The 17,299-nt window shown below is 40.0% G+C and overlaps 1 protein-coding gene across 1 annotated transcript; it reads left to right on the top strand.

The window, feature by feature from the left end:
• The first annotated feature begins 8,784 nt into the window (after positions 1–8,784).
• Positions 8,785–15,313, top strand: plaub (plasminogen activator, urokinase b). The gene is made up of 11 exons (XM_071408974.1): positions 8,785–8,964; positions 9,761–9,812; positions 9,950–10,051; positions 10,416–10,569; positions 10,851–10,954; positions 11,121–11,165; positions 11,362–11,569; positions 12,121–12,272; positions 12,546–12,686; positions 13,321–13,469; positions 14,943–15,313. The coding sequence occupies exons 1-11, from the start codon at positions 8,899–8,901 to the stop codon at positions 15,135–15,137; spliced, it is 1,368 nt and encodes a 455-aa protein (XP_071265075.1). The 5' UTR covers positions 8,785–8,898; the 3' UTR covers positions 15,138–15,313.
• Positions 15,314–17,299: the final 1,986 nt, after the last annotated feature.

Genomic DNA, 17,299 nt, shown 5'->3' with positions numbered 1-17,299 from the left:
CCGGGATCCAAATGTACATATTTGTTTAATTTACGTCTTAATGGGAATTCACTGATGCAATTCCTTGACTATTTACCTGAACACCTGATTAATCAGTTTAACTAAAACTTGCTATTTGCAACCTGTAACTGTAACAGCATGTACTAGGCCTACTAATAATCATCATCATCATCATCATCATCACCATCTTAATTATAAGACAAGAAAATAGTGAGAAATGTCCATCAATGTCCAGCCATGAATGTTTTACATTATGAAATATCTAGTTTATTTTGTAGTATTTTTTTCAAATGTGTTTACCTTTCCCTATAAAACTGCACGATGTAGAATAAATATTTAGCAATATATTTTGATGGACTGATGCTTCAAATACAACATCATATTTAATATGATGCAGTAGCCTCCGTTGTTTGATGCCTTATCATTATCCTTTGGTTATTAGTAGTACAACAGTGCCTCTCAGTGTCACACACTGGTGCGGTTGTAACAAGGTGGCGTTGCCCCTCTATTCGGTGAATTATGGTAGCCATGTTATTATGAAGCAGAGGCACACAGTCTAAATCGACCCTGTCCTATTCTAGAACGTGTGCACGCTATTTGGGGACAATCTCAATTGCGTTACCTTGATTTCTCGTCTTCTCCTTTCGCCTCCTTCTCAAAAGTTACCCAGACTATTTGCATTGCCACTCCCATTGCTAACTACCCAACGTTTATTGACTTGATTATTCCTTCCTGTCAGTCTTAGCTAAATGGTATAGTCGTAGTGCGTTCTCAATGGACATCCGGGTGCTTTCATAAATTATCTCCGATTTCAGAGCGCTCTCGTCTGTGTACCAGAGCGGAGAATAATGCATTTACGAGCGCCTAACACCCGTTGAATATGGCCAGTGTCAGTAATCGGCAAAAAAAACGTAATTAAATTGTTGCCAGCAGCACAGTTACAGTCAACAACGCTCTGGATAACAGGAAAACTGCCTAACCGGCTCTGCTAGGGCAAGTAAAATAGTCAGAATGGTCTAATTTGTGTCTGGAAGTAGCTAGCAAGCTAGCCAACGTTAGTTTGGGTGCTTGACTGCAATTTTAAGGAGCCGAATGCTAAAATAAACCCTACTCCTCGGCCGAGCGTCCAGTGTGTGCCCTGAGAGCGAAACACTCTGAATTTACAAACGGACAATCTGACAACGTTCTGAATTTACAGAGCACTCTGGCTCTGAAAGGATACTGTTTGTTTACAGTATACTAAAATGAATTTATAGTATGTAGTATATACTCATTAAGTATGTAGTATACAGTATGTTAGTATGGGTATTCGAACACAGATTCTGTTTATTATCTATGCATAGTCACTTTAACTCCACCTACATGTACATATCATTTCAATTACCTTGACTAACCGGTGCCCCCGCACATTGACTTTGTACCAGTCCCCCCTGTATATAGCCTCGATATTGTTATTTTACTGCTGCTGTTTAATTATTTATAACTTTTATGAAAAAAATGTTTTACTTATCTATTTCTGAACACTTATTTTTCTTAAAACTGCACTGTTGGTTAAGGGCTTGTAAGTAAGCATTTCACTGTAAGGTCTACACCTGTTGTATTCGGCGCATATGACAAATACAATTTGATTTGATTTGAAAAGCCAACAAGGGAGTTTGATTAAGCAGAACCGTAGTGTACCGGGTTATGGCCCGTGAACAAGATGGTGCCGACAGATACGGTCGCCCTTTTTCTAGCTCCTAGCCAACTTTGCAGCAACATAAACGCAGACGCAGGAGAAGAGGAAGAAGAAGTGGTCAGAATCAGACGGTGTGCATACCGTCCACCACTTCTGAGTATACTATTCACTAATGCTCAGTCCCTGGGCATAAAGTAGACAAGCTCAGGGCAAGGATCTCCTTCTAGAGAGACATCAGGAACTGTAACATACTCTGTTTCAAGGAATCATGGCTCTCTCCGGATATATTGTCCCCGTCCATTTAGCCAGCGTGGTTCTCCGTCCATCGCGCGAACAGTAAAAAATTACTCTTCGGGAAAAAGAAAGGTGAAGGGGTTAACAACTCATGGTGTGATTGTCCCAAACAATCACATTACAGGAACTAAAGTCCTTTTGTTCTCCTGATCTGGAATACCTCACCATCAAATGCCGACCGCATTTCCTCCCAAGAGAATATTCTTGTGTCATTGTCACTGCTGTGTACATTCACACCTAAGCCGACACTGCAACGGCTCTCCAGGAACTACACTGGACCTTAATAAAGATACTTTAATACAGGAAATCTTAGGAAAATGCTACCAAAATGATGTCTACACATCTCATGTGCTACACACGACATCGAACACTCTTGATCATTGTTAATATCCCTTCCAGGATGGCTACAAGGCCTTCCCCCGCCCTCCCTTTAGCAAATCAGATCACACCTCCATTCTGCTCCTCCCCACCTATAGACAGAAACTTAAACAGGAAGCACCCGTGGTAAGGACTGTTCAACATTGGTACGATCGATTGGAATCTATGTGTCAAGATTCCTTATTTTTTTCTTATTTTGATCAAGCGACAGGGAAATGTGCAGTAACACTTTACTTCTGTCATCATGAGTGGCTAGATCAAGGACCGTCATGAACTGCACCATCGAGAGCATTCTGTCGGGCTGCAGCCCCTTCTGCCCTTATACAAAAAACATGATTTCACATAATATTTCCACAAATCATGTGTTTTTGGAACACTTCACATGTGGATTTTCATGTGATTACATAACTTTTCACATGTGGATTCAAATGTTCACATTTCATTTCACAGGTGATTCCCTGCAAACAAAAATTAGTTGATACACACACAACTCTTTTAATATGCAGATTTCAACTTAAATATTTGACACACGACTACATTGTGTATGTTTATTTATAGTAATTATTAATTTACTGGGATTTGAACTCACAACCTCTTGGTTCACAGCATTATGGTCTTCCTGCTATGCCATATCTGTGTCAGTTACTGGCATCACCTGCATTCTTACAATTTGGACTTCAAAGTAAATCTCAGCTTTGTTAAAAAATACTCAATAAAAACTATTATATTTATCATAGTGATTCAGGGAGTAACATTAAACCAGAATAATATTCCTCATCAACATTAGACAACTATACAGAAAATCCTAAAATTGCTGAAATAAGTAAATTAAATCAATGATGAGAGAATAGTCAGAGGTCAGCATGTGGGAGAAATCGGAGCTCATGGATGATAGACACGTTTCCCACTAGTAATTACCAGTTGGAGGGCTGTTCGCATGGATTTTTTCCAGTCGTATGTGGTAAATTCCCAATTCACACTTGGTTACGAATGCAGCATTAGGTGCAATCGTTACTCCACTTTGAAATGTAGGCGGTGGTAATGTGGTAGGGGTTTATTAGCATATTTGGGGGCATGGTCTAAAATATGTTATATTTGTGTCAACCCTCAGTGGAAATGTTATACCAGTTTAAGTTGTTTTATTGTTATGTTGATGACATTGTCAGTTCTGCAATCTTTTGTGACAATCAAGCGCTGCAGTGTTATGAGGTTACTGTATGTTTTCCAATAGCTTGATGATGGCTGGTTTGCAGGAAGTTAATGTTTCATTTTCATTAACTTACTGTCACCTAGTTACAAGTGGGTTGTTATTAAATTGACAGTAACTTACTGTAGCTGATCCATCGCACTCACTGCCCTGATAGTGTGATAGGGAATTGAGTATTACAATGACATGGTGATGACCTATCAATGAAATATGGTTCTTTGATATCACATGTACTTTTGTCAGACTTAATCAAGGTTGCAGAACTGACAGCAAAGAAGTAGAAGATTTATGAACAGACCACATTAACTGGGATGACATTCCTTCTTACGGAAGACCAAAAACAGCCTGCAAAACGCCTGCAATCTTCTGATAGGCCGCCTCTGTTACAGTATGCTGCCAATCAGCAAGTGACATGCATGTTGTCAACAGAAGAGTCAGTGAAAGCATAGTAGTTCACGGGCAAGATTGCTAGTGGTAGCAAGTGTCCTGTCGGTTACTGGAAACATTTTGCCAGAAAGTTATTGTGACTTTTATCTGTCTGATTAGGATGAATAATATCCGACAATACCTTTTTAATTCTATGCGCTGTGCATTTTGGCAGAATTTCTGAGTCAGAACACTGAAGTGTAAGGAGCCTTCAATGTTTTAAGTGGACCGGATCTTTATAATTACCACCTGGGTTCTGTTTCAGTAATAGTGAAATCAGACCTTCTAGTTGGAGTTTTCCCAGACTTAAAGGCTTTAATTTCATCAATAAGTTCTTCTTCTGTAATTTGGCCTTCACATTAGTTTTTTTTTTAACATTGTTAATAGAACAAAAAATCCTTACAATACATTTTGGTTAGTGGAGATGGAAGAAACTGAAACGAAAACATATGCTTAAAGTACTTTGCTTCCTCTTTCAAAATATTGTTTGGTGAATCATGGGTAACTCCATCATTTGTAACAAGTTTCAGTCATTCTTTTTGGTAGTATTTCTATAATGAAGATTCTTTCTGTTCTGTTAGTCCCTCTATTTCCTTTGTTAATATGAACTCTTTTGACCTAAATTGCTTTTGTTTTAAAGATCAGTACTGAATTGCATGGCCTCTAAAGGCATATTTAAAAGTGTCCCATACAATAAGAGGATCTGCTGTATCTATGTTATGTTGGGAAAAGTCAGTTATAAATTCTTCTGTCCTGATTAAAAACAAGTTTTCATCCAATAGGCTTTGATTACATTTCCAATATCCTCGCCCACATGGGAATTCTGTAAGAGTAATGTACATGCCAATTATTTGATGGTCCAACCACATTCTGTCTCCTATCAAAACTTTTCGTGCTAGCAAGAATTACATAAGAAAGTAGTCAAGACAACTAGGAAAATGTAATTTAAGGGATCGGCCCCTTTTTTGAATTTTTGCCTAAAATGACATACCCAAATCTAACTGCCTGTAGCTCAGGCCCTGAAGCAAGGATATGCATATTCTTGATACCGTTTGAAAGGAAACACTTTGAAGTTTGTGGAAATGTGAAAGTAATGCAGGGTAATATAACAGATTAGATCTGGTAAAAGATAATACAAATAAAAAATCAACTGTTTTTTTCTTTTTTCTTTGTACCATCTCTGAAATGCAAGAGAAAGACCATAATGTATTATTCCAACCCAGCTAGATTTTGGCCACTAGATGGCAGCAGTGTATGTGAAAAGTTTCAGACTGATCCAATGAACTATTGCATTTCTGTTCAAAATGTTGTATCAAGACTGCCCAAATGTGCCTAATTTGTTTATTAATAACTTTTCATTTTCAAAACTGTGCACTCTCCTCAAACAATAGCATGGTATTATTTCACTGTCATAGCTACTGTAAATTGGACAGTGCAGTTTGATTAACAAGAATTTAAGATTTCTTCCAATATCAGATATGTCTGACCTGGGAAATGTTGTTGTTACTTTAAACCTCAGGCTAATCGCATTAACCTACGTTAGCTCAACGATCCCACAGGGGACCCACCAATCCTGAAGAAGTTTTAAGTTACTGGAAAATGGCCATTAAAACCTCTTCACAGTGCAGCTCATTACTGACACATTCTCTTACAAAAATTTGCAGAACAGACCATGTCAACTTGGATTGGCATAACCATCAAACTCATAAACTGCTACAACACTTCCACTGACGGATGGCACGTATACACATATATATTGACAACGCCCCATAATATGCAAATGAGCCTCACCAGTACATTGCACCCACCTATCAAAGTGGAGTGATGATCGTACCTTTTTTTCAAAATATTTGGTAGAAAAAGTTCCCATTATAGCTACAAGGTACCAGAAGGTACCATGTGAGTTCATATGTGTACCCCCTTTGAAGTGTACCTTTGACCTTTGTGTACCCCAGGGAACAACCCTGTAGTCTACCCTAACCAAACCCTTATTATTTATGAGTGTGTTAATATATGTTCCAAGCAATTAGTATGAGCCTGGTGACACTGCATAAAAATGTATTCACCCCCCCCATCAAGAGGTTCAAAGAATTGATGTTATACTCTACGTCAAGTGCCCTTGAGCACTGCTAGTTTTACATTGGTGGTGATAATTGGACAATTATTTGCTTGATTCACGGCAGCTTTTAACAAAGTGCAGAAATGCATTCTTGACAATAAATGTGTGGCCATATCTCTTTATTGCTCACAGATCTGGTGGTCTAGCTCCCGTTTAAGGCTGAGTCCCATTTGTGGTCACAGTAAAATATTTTTACAGTAATTTAAATCAGAATACAGCAGCATACTGTCATTTTATAGAAATAACACCTTCAAGTTGTTAAATATATTTACTTTATCTTTACTGCAACTTTAGGCAAAGTGCAGAAATCTATTCTTGCCAATTTCACTTATGTCCACAGACCTGGTGGTGCAGCAGGAACTTCAGGTAGCTTAGCAACCAAGAGGTTGTGAGTTCAAATCTCAAGGGGAGGTTGAATCCCAAAATAATCAATATACAACCGCATATCATCCATTAATACCTGAATTTAGGTGTAAAAATACAGTAACTATTTGTAGATGTAGCTTATTCTTACCACGACAAGAGAAAAATCTCCAGGAGACCAAGACACAACTTTCTAATAATGTCCCTGGAACAAACCGGGAACTATACAAATGACTGTTTAAATTAAAGTAAAGTTCAAAGTAAAATATTCTAAATTACATTTGAGACCTGGGTTTTCATGTGCTCATATGTTATCACGTGTAGTATCATGGTATCACATGTTGAAACTTCTCGCATCCCCATGTTGTCATATTTATTTCACATTTGATCAAATTAGATCACACGAGATCACGTGTTCACATTTGAAATTCATGTGTTTTTTTCCGTAAGGGTGGAACAAGAAATGCACCGTCTGCATCAGCAGGTCTCTACCATGGGTGGTGCGGTCAACCCAACGCATCACAGGGGGCACACTGCCTGCCCTCCAGGACATCTACAGTACCTGGTGTCGCAGGAAGGCCCAGAAAATCATCAAGGACCTCAGACACCCGAGCTGCTGCCTGTTCACCCCGCTACCATCTAGAAGGTGGAGACAGTACAGGTGCATCAAAGCTGGGACAGAGAGACTGATAAACAGCTTCTATCTCCAGGCCATCAGACTGTTAAACAGTCATCACTAGCCGGCCTCCACCCAGTACCCTGCCCTGAACTTAGTCACTGTTCTAGCCGGCTACCTGCTGGTATTCTACCCTGCACCTTAGAGACTACTGCCCTATGGACATCGAGTCATTGAACACTGGTCACTTTAATAATGTTTACATACTGTTTTACACACTTTGTGTTTTGTTGTTTTGGCTCTATACTCCATCACTTTGGATTTGAAATGATACTATTAGGTTAAAGTGCAGACTGCTGGCTTTAATGTACTATTAGGTTAAAGTGCAGACTGCTGGCTTTAACTTACTATTAGGTTAAAGTGCAGACTGCTGGCTTTAACTTACTATTAGGTTAAAGTGCAGACTGCTGGCTTTAATGTACTATTAGGTTAAAGTGCAGACTGCCATGTTTAATTTGAGGGTATTTTAATTTGAGGGTATTTTCGCTACACGGTGTCGAAACCATTCCACAGGGATTCTGGCCCATGTTGACTTCAATACTTCCCACTGTTGTGTCAAGTTGGCTGGATGTCCTTTGGGTGGTGGATCATTCTTGATGCACACGGGAAATTGTTGAGCATGAAAAACCCAGTAGCGTTGCAGTTCTTGACACACTCAAACGGGTGCATCTGGCACCTACTACCGTACCCCGATCAAAGGCACTTAAATCACCTGGTCAGTCTATGTCATAGAAAGAGCAGGTGTCCTTAATGTTTTGTCCACTCAGTGTACGTTACCCATCATTTCAGAAAATTCTAATAGGTATGCAAGATATGCAGTGATCTTGCAGATCACATCTGCAACAAATAATAAAGTTGGGTTGAATAAATCTTTCAATATGGTTAATTTAAAAAATAACAATTACTCCTTTTAGATGTTGGAGTGGATTGTTTTGACATTCTGTGGCCTATGGAAATATGTCTACAATCATGCAGCAACCTCATAAACAACACTAAAGAGTTTAATTTCCTGTGTTTGAATGTCTGCGTTCCACCAGTTTACATATTCTAAAAAATGATTTTTCTTTTGTTGAGGTTAGCCAGCCTGGATCCAAACAGAATTTTCCCCATTTTGATGGGGGAATTTTCCCCATCTGATGTCGTGGAGTGGAACAAAACAAATGCTCAACATCATTTTTGCTGTGGGCATTGCCAAACTGCCAGTTGCCAAACTGGTATCGGTTAGGTGGTTGTCATGGTTTCACTGGTGTGACTGGTTCTACAGTCACCGGATGGGAAAACCAAACAGAGGTTTGGTTTTCGAAAGGAACCAGACTGAAAAACAGACTGATAAGGGATATGTCATTATTCTACTTAATATGATCTTCAGATATTCAGTACATAGTGCAAAACAGTCATATTTAGTGAACTTATTTGCATCTGTTCGTAGTCATCAACATGTGTTTTGGCATGTTTCCTGACAGTTGTCGAGTGCTGCTCTTTCTGTAGAATCAAACATGAATCATCAATAAGGATTGTGTCTTCCTGTGATAATCCCACAGTGTTCCTTCACACGGTTTAGACATGCCCAACCTGTCAACGAGCTTCCTTCTAACCAATCACATCTGTTCCTCACTCTATATAAGCAGCAGAGAAACATTTTGCCCCTTCGTGAGATCCGAGGACTACTACTGAGAAACACTGCAAGTCCTGACCACACGATTTCGCCAAACTCTTTGTGCAAGAAGTACAATAGATACTTTACTCAACAGAGAGAGATGGGAAGGAGTATTTTGCTGCTGATTTTGACAACCACCCTGGCAGGGGTGTCACAGAGTGAGACGGTAAGGAGTGTTAAACTGTAGTTTACACATTTTTGCCATGTCTATTAGTATTTTAAGATTCATTATCAAAGTTTCCGGAATGTTTCCTGTATTTGTCAGAGGAATGTAAAACATGACCAGTAGTGGAAAAATAACTCAATTGTCATACTTGAGTAAAAGTAAATATACTTTAATAGAAAATGACTAAAGTAAAAGTGAAAGTCACCCAGTAAAATACTACTTGAGTAAAAGTCTAAAAGTATTTGGTTTTAAATATACTTAAGTATCAAAAGTAAAAGTATAAATCGTTTAAAAATCCTTATATTAAGGAAACCAGACAACACCATTTTCTTGTTATTTTAATGTAGGGATAGCCAGGGGCACATTCCAACACTCAGACATAATTTACAAAGGAAGCATGTGTTTAGTGAGTCCGCCAGATCATAGGCTGTAGGATGACCAGGGATATTATCTTGATACGTGTGTGAATCGGACCATTTTCCTGTTCTGCTAAGCATTCAAAATGTAACGAGTACTTTTGGGTGTCAGGGGAAATGTATGGAGTAAAAAATACATTTATTTTCTTTAGGAATGTAGTAAAGTAAAAGTTGTCAAAAAATATAAATAGTAAAGTACAGATACCCCAGAAAACGACTTAAGTAGTACATTCAAGTATTTTACTCAAGTACTTTACACCACTGAACATAACCATGTGTTTGTCTGATGTCATGGCATCCATAACAATACTGCATCCGTGTCGAGCCAATGCTGTATCATACCACAATGCTTTTTCATAACGGATTTCTGTTCTTCACAGGGCTTGCTGAGACAGAAAAGACAGATTTCTAATTTCCCCTACCGAAGATCAGGTACATCTAGTTCAATCAAGCTCTACGTCACCAAATATACAACAATTAAATATAATATAATATATCTTTACCGCTTGTACACAAGCTTCTCACTCTTAAAAAAAAAAAAAAATGTATTCACCTGTTACTGTTTCTAGGTGGCCTCTGTCGTCATGGGGGCACCTCTGTCCCTGCCCTGTCCGGAGAACACATGTTCTGCTTATGCACAGTTGGTTACGGTGGCAAACACTGTGAGTTAGGTAAGAAACACTCTTTTACATTTGGACACTTAACAACTACTGTACCTGTGACACTTTGAATTGATGGGGGGAAGAAAATCTTTCTTGTTAAAATTCTATGTGACGTGTGTGTGTGACGTGTGTGTGTGTGTGTGTGTGTGTGTGTGTGTGTGTGTGTGTGTGTGTGTGTGTGTGTGTGTGTGTGTGTGTGTGTGTGTGTGTGTGTGTGTGTGTGTGTGTGTGTGTGTGTGTGTGTGTGTGTGTGTGTACATATCGAACTTGTTGAGCTGTGGAAATAATTTCCTCATGAAGGACAATGAAGTACAACATAATCAATCAGTCAATCGATCAATATGTTTCATAATTTTTTTGTATTTTCCTTCAGATACAGCAGCCACCTGCTACACGGGAACTGGGATGTACTACAGAGGTAAAGTGTCTCAGTCAGAGAGTGGGCGCAGGTGTTTGGGGTGGGACCTGGACACCAGAAAACGCCTGATGGTGTCTGACGTCTACTCCGGGAGGCACAACTACTGCAGGTAGGGGCCTTTATCCAACTCTCAATTGGCACCCTATTCCCTATATAGTGCACTACTTTTGACCAGGGCCCCCTATATAGTGCACTACTTTTGACCAGGGCCCCCTATATAGTGCACTACTTTTGACCAGGGCCCCCTATATAGTGCACTACTTTTGACCAGGGCACAATATAGGGAATAGGGTGCCATTTGGGATTGGACTGTTCAGATGTTTCACTCAACAGTTATTTGTACATGCAAATGTGCAGTGTGTAATGAGGAAATCCATTTTTTGACTTCAGGAATCTGGAGTACAAACGTCGTCCGTGGTGTTATGTAATGAAGGGTGTTGAGCAGGTACAGGAATACTGTGATATCCCTCGCTGTGGCGTACCTGTGGAGACAGGTACATTTAACTTATTTTCATTCTCTCTCCCCTTAACGGTTGTTTTGATTATTTCATCATATGTTTGGCTTTGATTGTGAGTAACATGTAACCATACTATTACCATGTTATTACAACGTTATTCTGTGCTGTAATGTATAGTGGTATCAACTTCAACATCTTGCAGGTCCACTTGATTATCTGCCCACTGAGCCCACTGTACCAGACACAGGTGAGATAAATTTGCTTGGTCTTGCTACCGTACAAAATTAATATAATTCTAAATATAATACGTAACTATCCTTCTTCCATGCTCATTCAGTTAAATTCATATAGCAATTTGAATATACATTAAAGCAACTTAACATTTTCCCCATGCTCTTTCAGTCTTGTTTTCATTGCAATTGGTTTGGTTCCCACTATCACAGCGTCCAGTCTGACAGAGTCCACGTGTGGCCAGCGTACCAGGAAGCAGATGAAGATCGTAGGAGGGACAGTTGCCGCAGTGGAATCCCACCCGTGGACGGCTGCCATATTCTGGGCGAGCCGTCAGTCTAAAGAGAACGCGTTCCGCTGTGGCGGTAGTCTGATCTCTCCCTGCTGGGTTCTGTCTGCTGCCCATTGCTTCCCTGACAGGTACTGTAAGAGGCAGCGCTGACATTTCTCAACGGTAACAAGCCAGTGAGGGTGTACAGTACCAGTGTCCTTTATGATAGGACCCGGCCCCCTTCTTGAGATGTTGTTCCTGGCTGACTTGTTTGGTTATATTTCCATTTTCTGTGATGTGTGTGTATATAAAGTGTAATATTGGGATGCAAACTCAACATTAATACATTTCAACTCTATATCTCTAAATCTTATAGATATGTATCTCTACATCTTTATACATGGTAAAGGTGTCTTCTTTTTTAAGCCCATAACCATGTGTGTGAGGTGTGTACATTTTGTTTCAAAGTAGATTCGTGTAAGACTACCAAGAAACCCTGATTTAGCCCAGAGCAGTAAATAGTTAATCCCCTAAAGGGGACATGTGATTGCACCAGCCAATACATTCAACACCAACGTGCAGGGGTACAGGTTAGTCGAGGTAAATCTCTATATGTAGGTAGGGGTAAAGTGACTATGCATAGATAATAAATAGTGAGAAGCAGCAGTGTAAAAACAAATGTTGGGGTTTCCACACACAGCTCTCAAACTAAAGCCGGCAGCCTCTTCGTCACTCTGGGGAAGAGTGCCATCAATGAGACTGACGACACCAAAGAACAGACGTTTCAGGTGGAAGAGGTCATCGTGCACGCAGAGTTCGAAAACAGTGAAGGCAACTTCAACAATGACATCGGTACGAATGAACACTGCTTTTATGTCCCAAATCTGTTTGCGCTGTCTGTGCCAAATCCTCTCACGCCAATGGCCAGAAGAGTTGGCACAGACATCACAAACATAAACACAAACTGATCTGGTACCAGGCAATTGACTTCCAATCTCACTGTGGTATTGATTTTTGAGTTTGTATGTTCTGTGAATGTAAAGTTTGAAACTTCAGTATATGTGTCATGGTATTTGAGACTGTCAGGATAATAACGCAGAGTGGTCGATGTGTTTCCTCATACAGCTCTACTGAAGTTAAAGGCTGTAGATGGTCAGTGTGCAGTGGAGAGCAGCTCTGTGAGGACTGTCTGCCTGCCCCCGGCACACCAGGCCCTCGGCGCCGGATCCTCCTGTGAGATAGCTGGCTACGGAAGACAGAAGGAGGGTAAGGAGGATCGTCTACAACATATCAGGGCCCGTATTCATAAAGCATCTCAGAGTAGGAGAAGACAAGTATATGTGAGAAGACAAGATGTGCCTTATTTGTCCATTAACTTACAGAGAATAGAAATGTGAGTTTATGCTCACAACCCAACCCCCTGAGACACACATACACCCCCTGAAGTGCTGGTAGCAATGGGTCGGGCACATTGCAGCGCCCCTGGAGTAATTATAGGTGGTTAAGTGCCTTGCTCAAGGGCACAATGGCAGGCAATGGTATATAAGATGATACTACGCACCAGATTTTTCTGTCTGTGCTGGGATTTGAACCAGCAAACCTGGTTTCTCCGGTTGTTGGCCCGCTTCTCTGAGCGCTCAGCTACCTGCCACCCCGGAGTAGGAGTGCTAGTCTAGGATCAGGTCCATATAATATTCATTATAATGTAATACGGAGCTCTGAGTCTGAGACACTTTTTCAATACTATCCTAGACCTCTTACTTAAAATGTATCAATCACTTGATATGATCCATTCCCATTTCCTTTCCCATGATAAATGTACTTGTTTTCATGCCTACGTAACATTGATTTTTATTTACCTGTTGAGTGCTTTCTTATGTTGTGTCCCTTCTTCATTAAGGTTTATGGTACAATTCACAGTACCTGAGGGAGGCAACGGTGAACCTTTTGGCCCATGACGTCTGCTCAGATAAGGCGTACTACGGAAACCTGATCACAGAAAACATGTTCTGTGCTGGGACACCGGACTGGAGTCAAGATGCATGCAAGGTATGATATACAGAAGTGACTTTAGATTACAATTTCTCCTCAGCAGTTAATATGTATTTGGAAAATAATCATGTCATTCAAAGTAAAAACAGAACGACAGGTAAGAACAATATAAGGATATTCTTTCTCCATGAGAAATATTCTGTATTTAGAGTATAACTTTGCATACATTTTTTTTATTATGAATTACTTGTGAATAATGATGAGTGAGAACGTTAGACAAATAGATATCATATCCCCCCAAAAATGCTAACCTCCCCTGTTATTGGTAATGGTGAGAGGTTAGCATGTCTTGGGGGTATGATATAATATGCTAACCTCCCCTGTTATTGGTAATGGTGAGAGGTTAGCATGTCTTGGGGGTGTGATATAAAATGCTAACCTCCCCTGTTATTGGTAATGGTGAGAGGTTAGCATGTCTTGGGGGTGTGATATAAAATGCTAAACTCTCCTGTTCTTGTAATGGTGAGAGGTTAGCATGTCTTGGGGGTATGATATAAAATACTAACCCCCCTGTTATTGTAATGGTGAGAGGTTAGCATGTCTTGGGGTATGATATAAAATGCTAACCTCCCCTGTTATTGGTAATGGTGAGAGGTTAGCATGTCTTGGGGGTATGATATAAAATACTAACCCCCCCTGTTATTGTAATGGTGAGAGGTTAGCATGTCTTGGGGTATGATATAATATGCTAACCTCCCCTGTTATTGTAATGGTAAGAGGTTAGCATGTCTTGGGTGTATGATATAAAACACTAACCTCCCCTGTTATTGGTAATGGTCAGAGGTTAGCATGTCTTGGGGGGTATGATATAATATGCTAAGCTCCCCTGTTATTGGTAATGGTGAGAGGTTAGCATGTCTTGGGGGTATGATATAAAATGCTAACCTCCCCTGTTATTGGTAATGATGAGAGGTTAGCATGTCTTGGGGGTATGATATTTGTGCCTTTGTAACATTCTCACTCATCATCCTTCACGATGGATTAATGATTATCCGTAATCATTGTAGCATAGCATCCACATTAATGTAGAAGTCTATAGAAACATATTCTATTCTTATTTACAAGAAAGTGACTCCAAAATGACACAATACATTATTTACCATTAATTTCTATTGGGCACAAAATAATCTGAAACACAACCAAAACAAACTGCAAATGCATCCAACACATTTGTAGAGTCACACGCTTGATGTACTGCAGCCATTGATGCTAGGAATATGGGACAAAATACTTAACTTTTGACTACTTTACTACACATATAAGTAAATTCGTCCAAATATCTTTGGTTACCTAAAATGGGGGAACTATGTACAAAAAGTGCTGTAATTTCTAAATGAAAATAACCTCAAATTAAAGCTGACACTCATAGTCATTGTACCACTTCAAATCCAAAGTGCTCGGGGTACAGAGCAAAAACAGTAAAAAATATGTCTCGGCGTATATTATACAGTATTCCTCTTTCTTTCCCAGGGTGATTCCGGAGGGCCCATGGTGTGTGAGGTGGATAATCGAATGTTCCTTTTTGGAATCGTCAGTTGGGGCGAGGGCTGTTCTAGAGCCTTACGACCAGGCGTGTACACAGCAGTGACCAACTACAACAAGTGGATCGAAGAAAAAACAGGCTTATCCTCCATCGCCTCAGGGTCTATGTACCCACAGAAATAACCTCCTCAGGGTCTATGTACCTACATAAATAAACTCCGTAGGGTCGGTTATAGACACTATATCATGTTGTATAATTGTACATATAGGAATATAAGTATTTTAACGACTGAAATGTAAACATATTTTTGTACTTCTGTCTTTTTCAAAAGGGGCAACAATAAAGCATTTTTATATTACTCACAAATCTAATGGTATTACAAAACGGTTTCAACTTCTAACCTGGAACGTCTACTGTCGCAAATGTGGGAAGATCTCCTTCTAACCTTGAACGTCTACTGTCGCAAATGTGGGAAGATCTCCTTCTAACCTTGAACGTCTACTGTCGCAAATGTGGGAAGATCTCCTTCTAACCTTGAACGTCTACTGTCGCAAATGTGGGAAGATCTCCTTCTAACCTTGAACGTCTACTGTCGCAAATGTGGGAAGATCTCCTTCTAACCTTGAACGTCTACTGTCGCAAATGTGGGAAGATCTCCTTCTAACCTGGAACGTCTACTGTCGCAAATGTGGGAAGATCTCCTTCCAGTGACTCACCAGTGACAGCTTGTAGTATGGTTATCATACTACCTAATAACATACACCACCTTAATCCACCCACAACACCCACACAATCCTCACCACCCAGGAGCCTCGACCTAGTCATGAATCTGGAATCTGGATGGACCGGTGGTCAACCTTGAACCACAAGGTTTGAGATCTTTTACCCGATGGCCATTTAAACGTAATTAAGGCTAGAGTTTTGCCTTATATTTGTCACCTGGATGAAAGGAATGCTTCATATCTCCAATTACAGGTCTTGTTAATAACAGATTTGTGTGATTTTGTAGGGGTCAGTCAGTTGACAGTCTTGTCCACCTGCCAGCTCTCTTTCTGTTGAACCAATGCTTCTAATGTATGTGGTAACAATTAGCCTGGGGAAAAGTTAGTCAGTTAATGGTAAAACATTTAGCCTATGTTTTTGGAATTCTTCAGTGTTATTAGTGCCTGGTGAGAGGCCTATAGCGGTGAACCTGAGTTTCCCAACTCATTCCATTCAACCCATAAAAGGAGACTTCTTGTTGTTGGAATGCAGCTGTTGAAAGACGAATTCCATCTCTATTGGCAAGAAATATTATCTGCTTGTAACTCAGAATCTTTATTTTAATTTTGTCATGGTTTTTCACACAATGAATTACATTAGCTTTACTATTGTTTTGGGTCATTTAGCTAAAACTCTTTTACATATTTATTTCATACCTAGTCCATGACTATATTCTAATACTTACTAGGCACAATGATCTCTCTCTCTCTCTCTCTCTCCCACTTTGTCTCTCCAGACCATTTAAAGGTCTGAGTGGTGAGTTACAGAGTGGGGAGAAGAGGGGGGCTTACCTTGTCTTCAGCCTGGCAGGGAAGTCATGACAACTGTTGTGAGACTTGACACGCAGCGCTCTGTGTGTGTGTCTGTGCTGGAGAACTTGACACTCAGTGCAGGGATTTAGTGGAAGCCCTCCTCACAGGAAGCCACTAGCAGCACCACGGCAGCTGTCCCTGACCCACCGTGTTATTTTTGTTTTAACGCTTTGGGAATATGTTATCGAGGGGAAAGTGTGGGAAAGGAGGGGTGTGTAAAACACATCAGCCATGGCAGGAATTACATACTCAGAGCTGGGGTCCCCACGGTTACAGTAACCTACGGTGACATCATCCGGTTTCGGGTTTCACCAGAGAACTTGAGACTGGATGAGTAACAAACATTAACCAAATCCAATTTTTAAAGACATGCAGTGATACCTACAGAGATATATATCACGCTACCTCTGTACAGTACCAAGTATACATAGGTGATAGAGTTTAGTGAAGATGGGGTGGCTAGCTGAGTTAAAACGACACAACGGTTTAACTTAAGAAGCTTGTAAGATTTACATTTGATACAAAACAACATTTTGAAAGTCCTCCCGTAGTCATTTTCCAGTATAATAATGTAGTACAGGTTCTAATTGGTGCATGATAGTGAGAATCGAATTTCCTCAATTATTTCAACCTATTGTATTTAGTACATTTCACCACCAGATGGTGTCAGGTGTTAACTATCCATGGAATTGCAAGGCCTTTGTACAGACAGAGTAGTGTTGTTGAGGCTTCAAAAGAGCCTTTCTCAAAACATATTTTATTATTTTTTT

Source organism: Salvelinus alpinus, chromosome 7, assembly GCF_045679555.1.
Source record: "Salvelinus alpinus chromosome 7, SLU_Salpinus.1, whole genome shotgun sequence".
Taxonomy (NCBI): domain Eukaryota; kingdom Metazoa; phylum Chordata; class Actinopteri; order Salmoniformes; family Salmonidae; genus Salvelinus; species Salvelinus alpinus.
The sequence above is the reverse complement of the archived record's forward strand: the minus strand, read 5'-3'. Positions and strand labels throughout refer to the sequence as shown.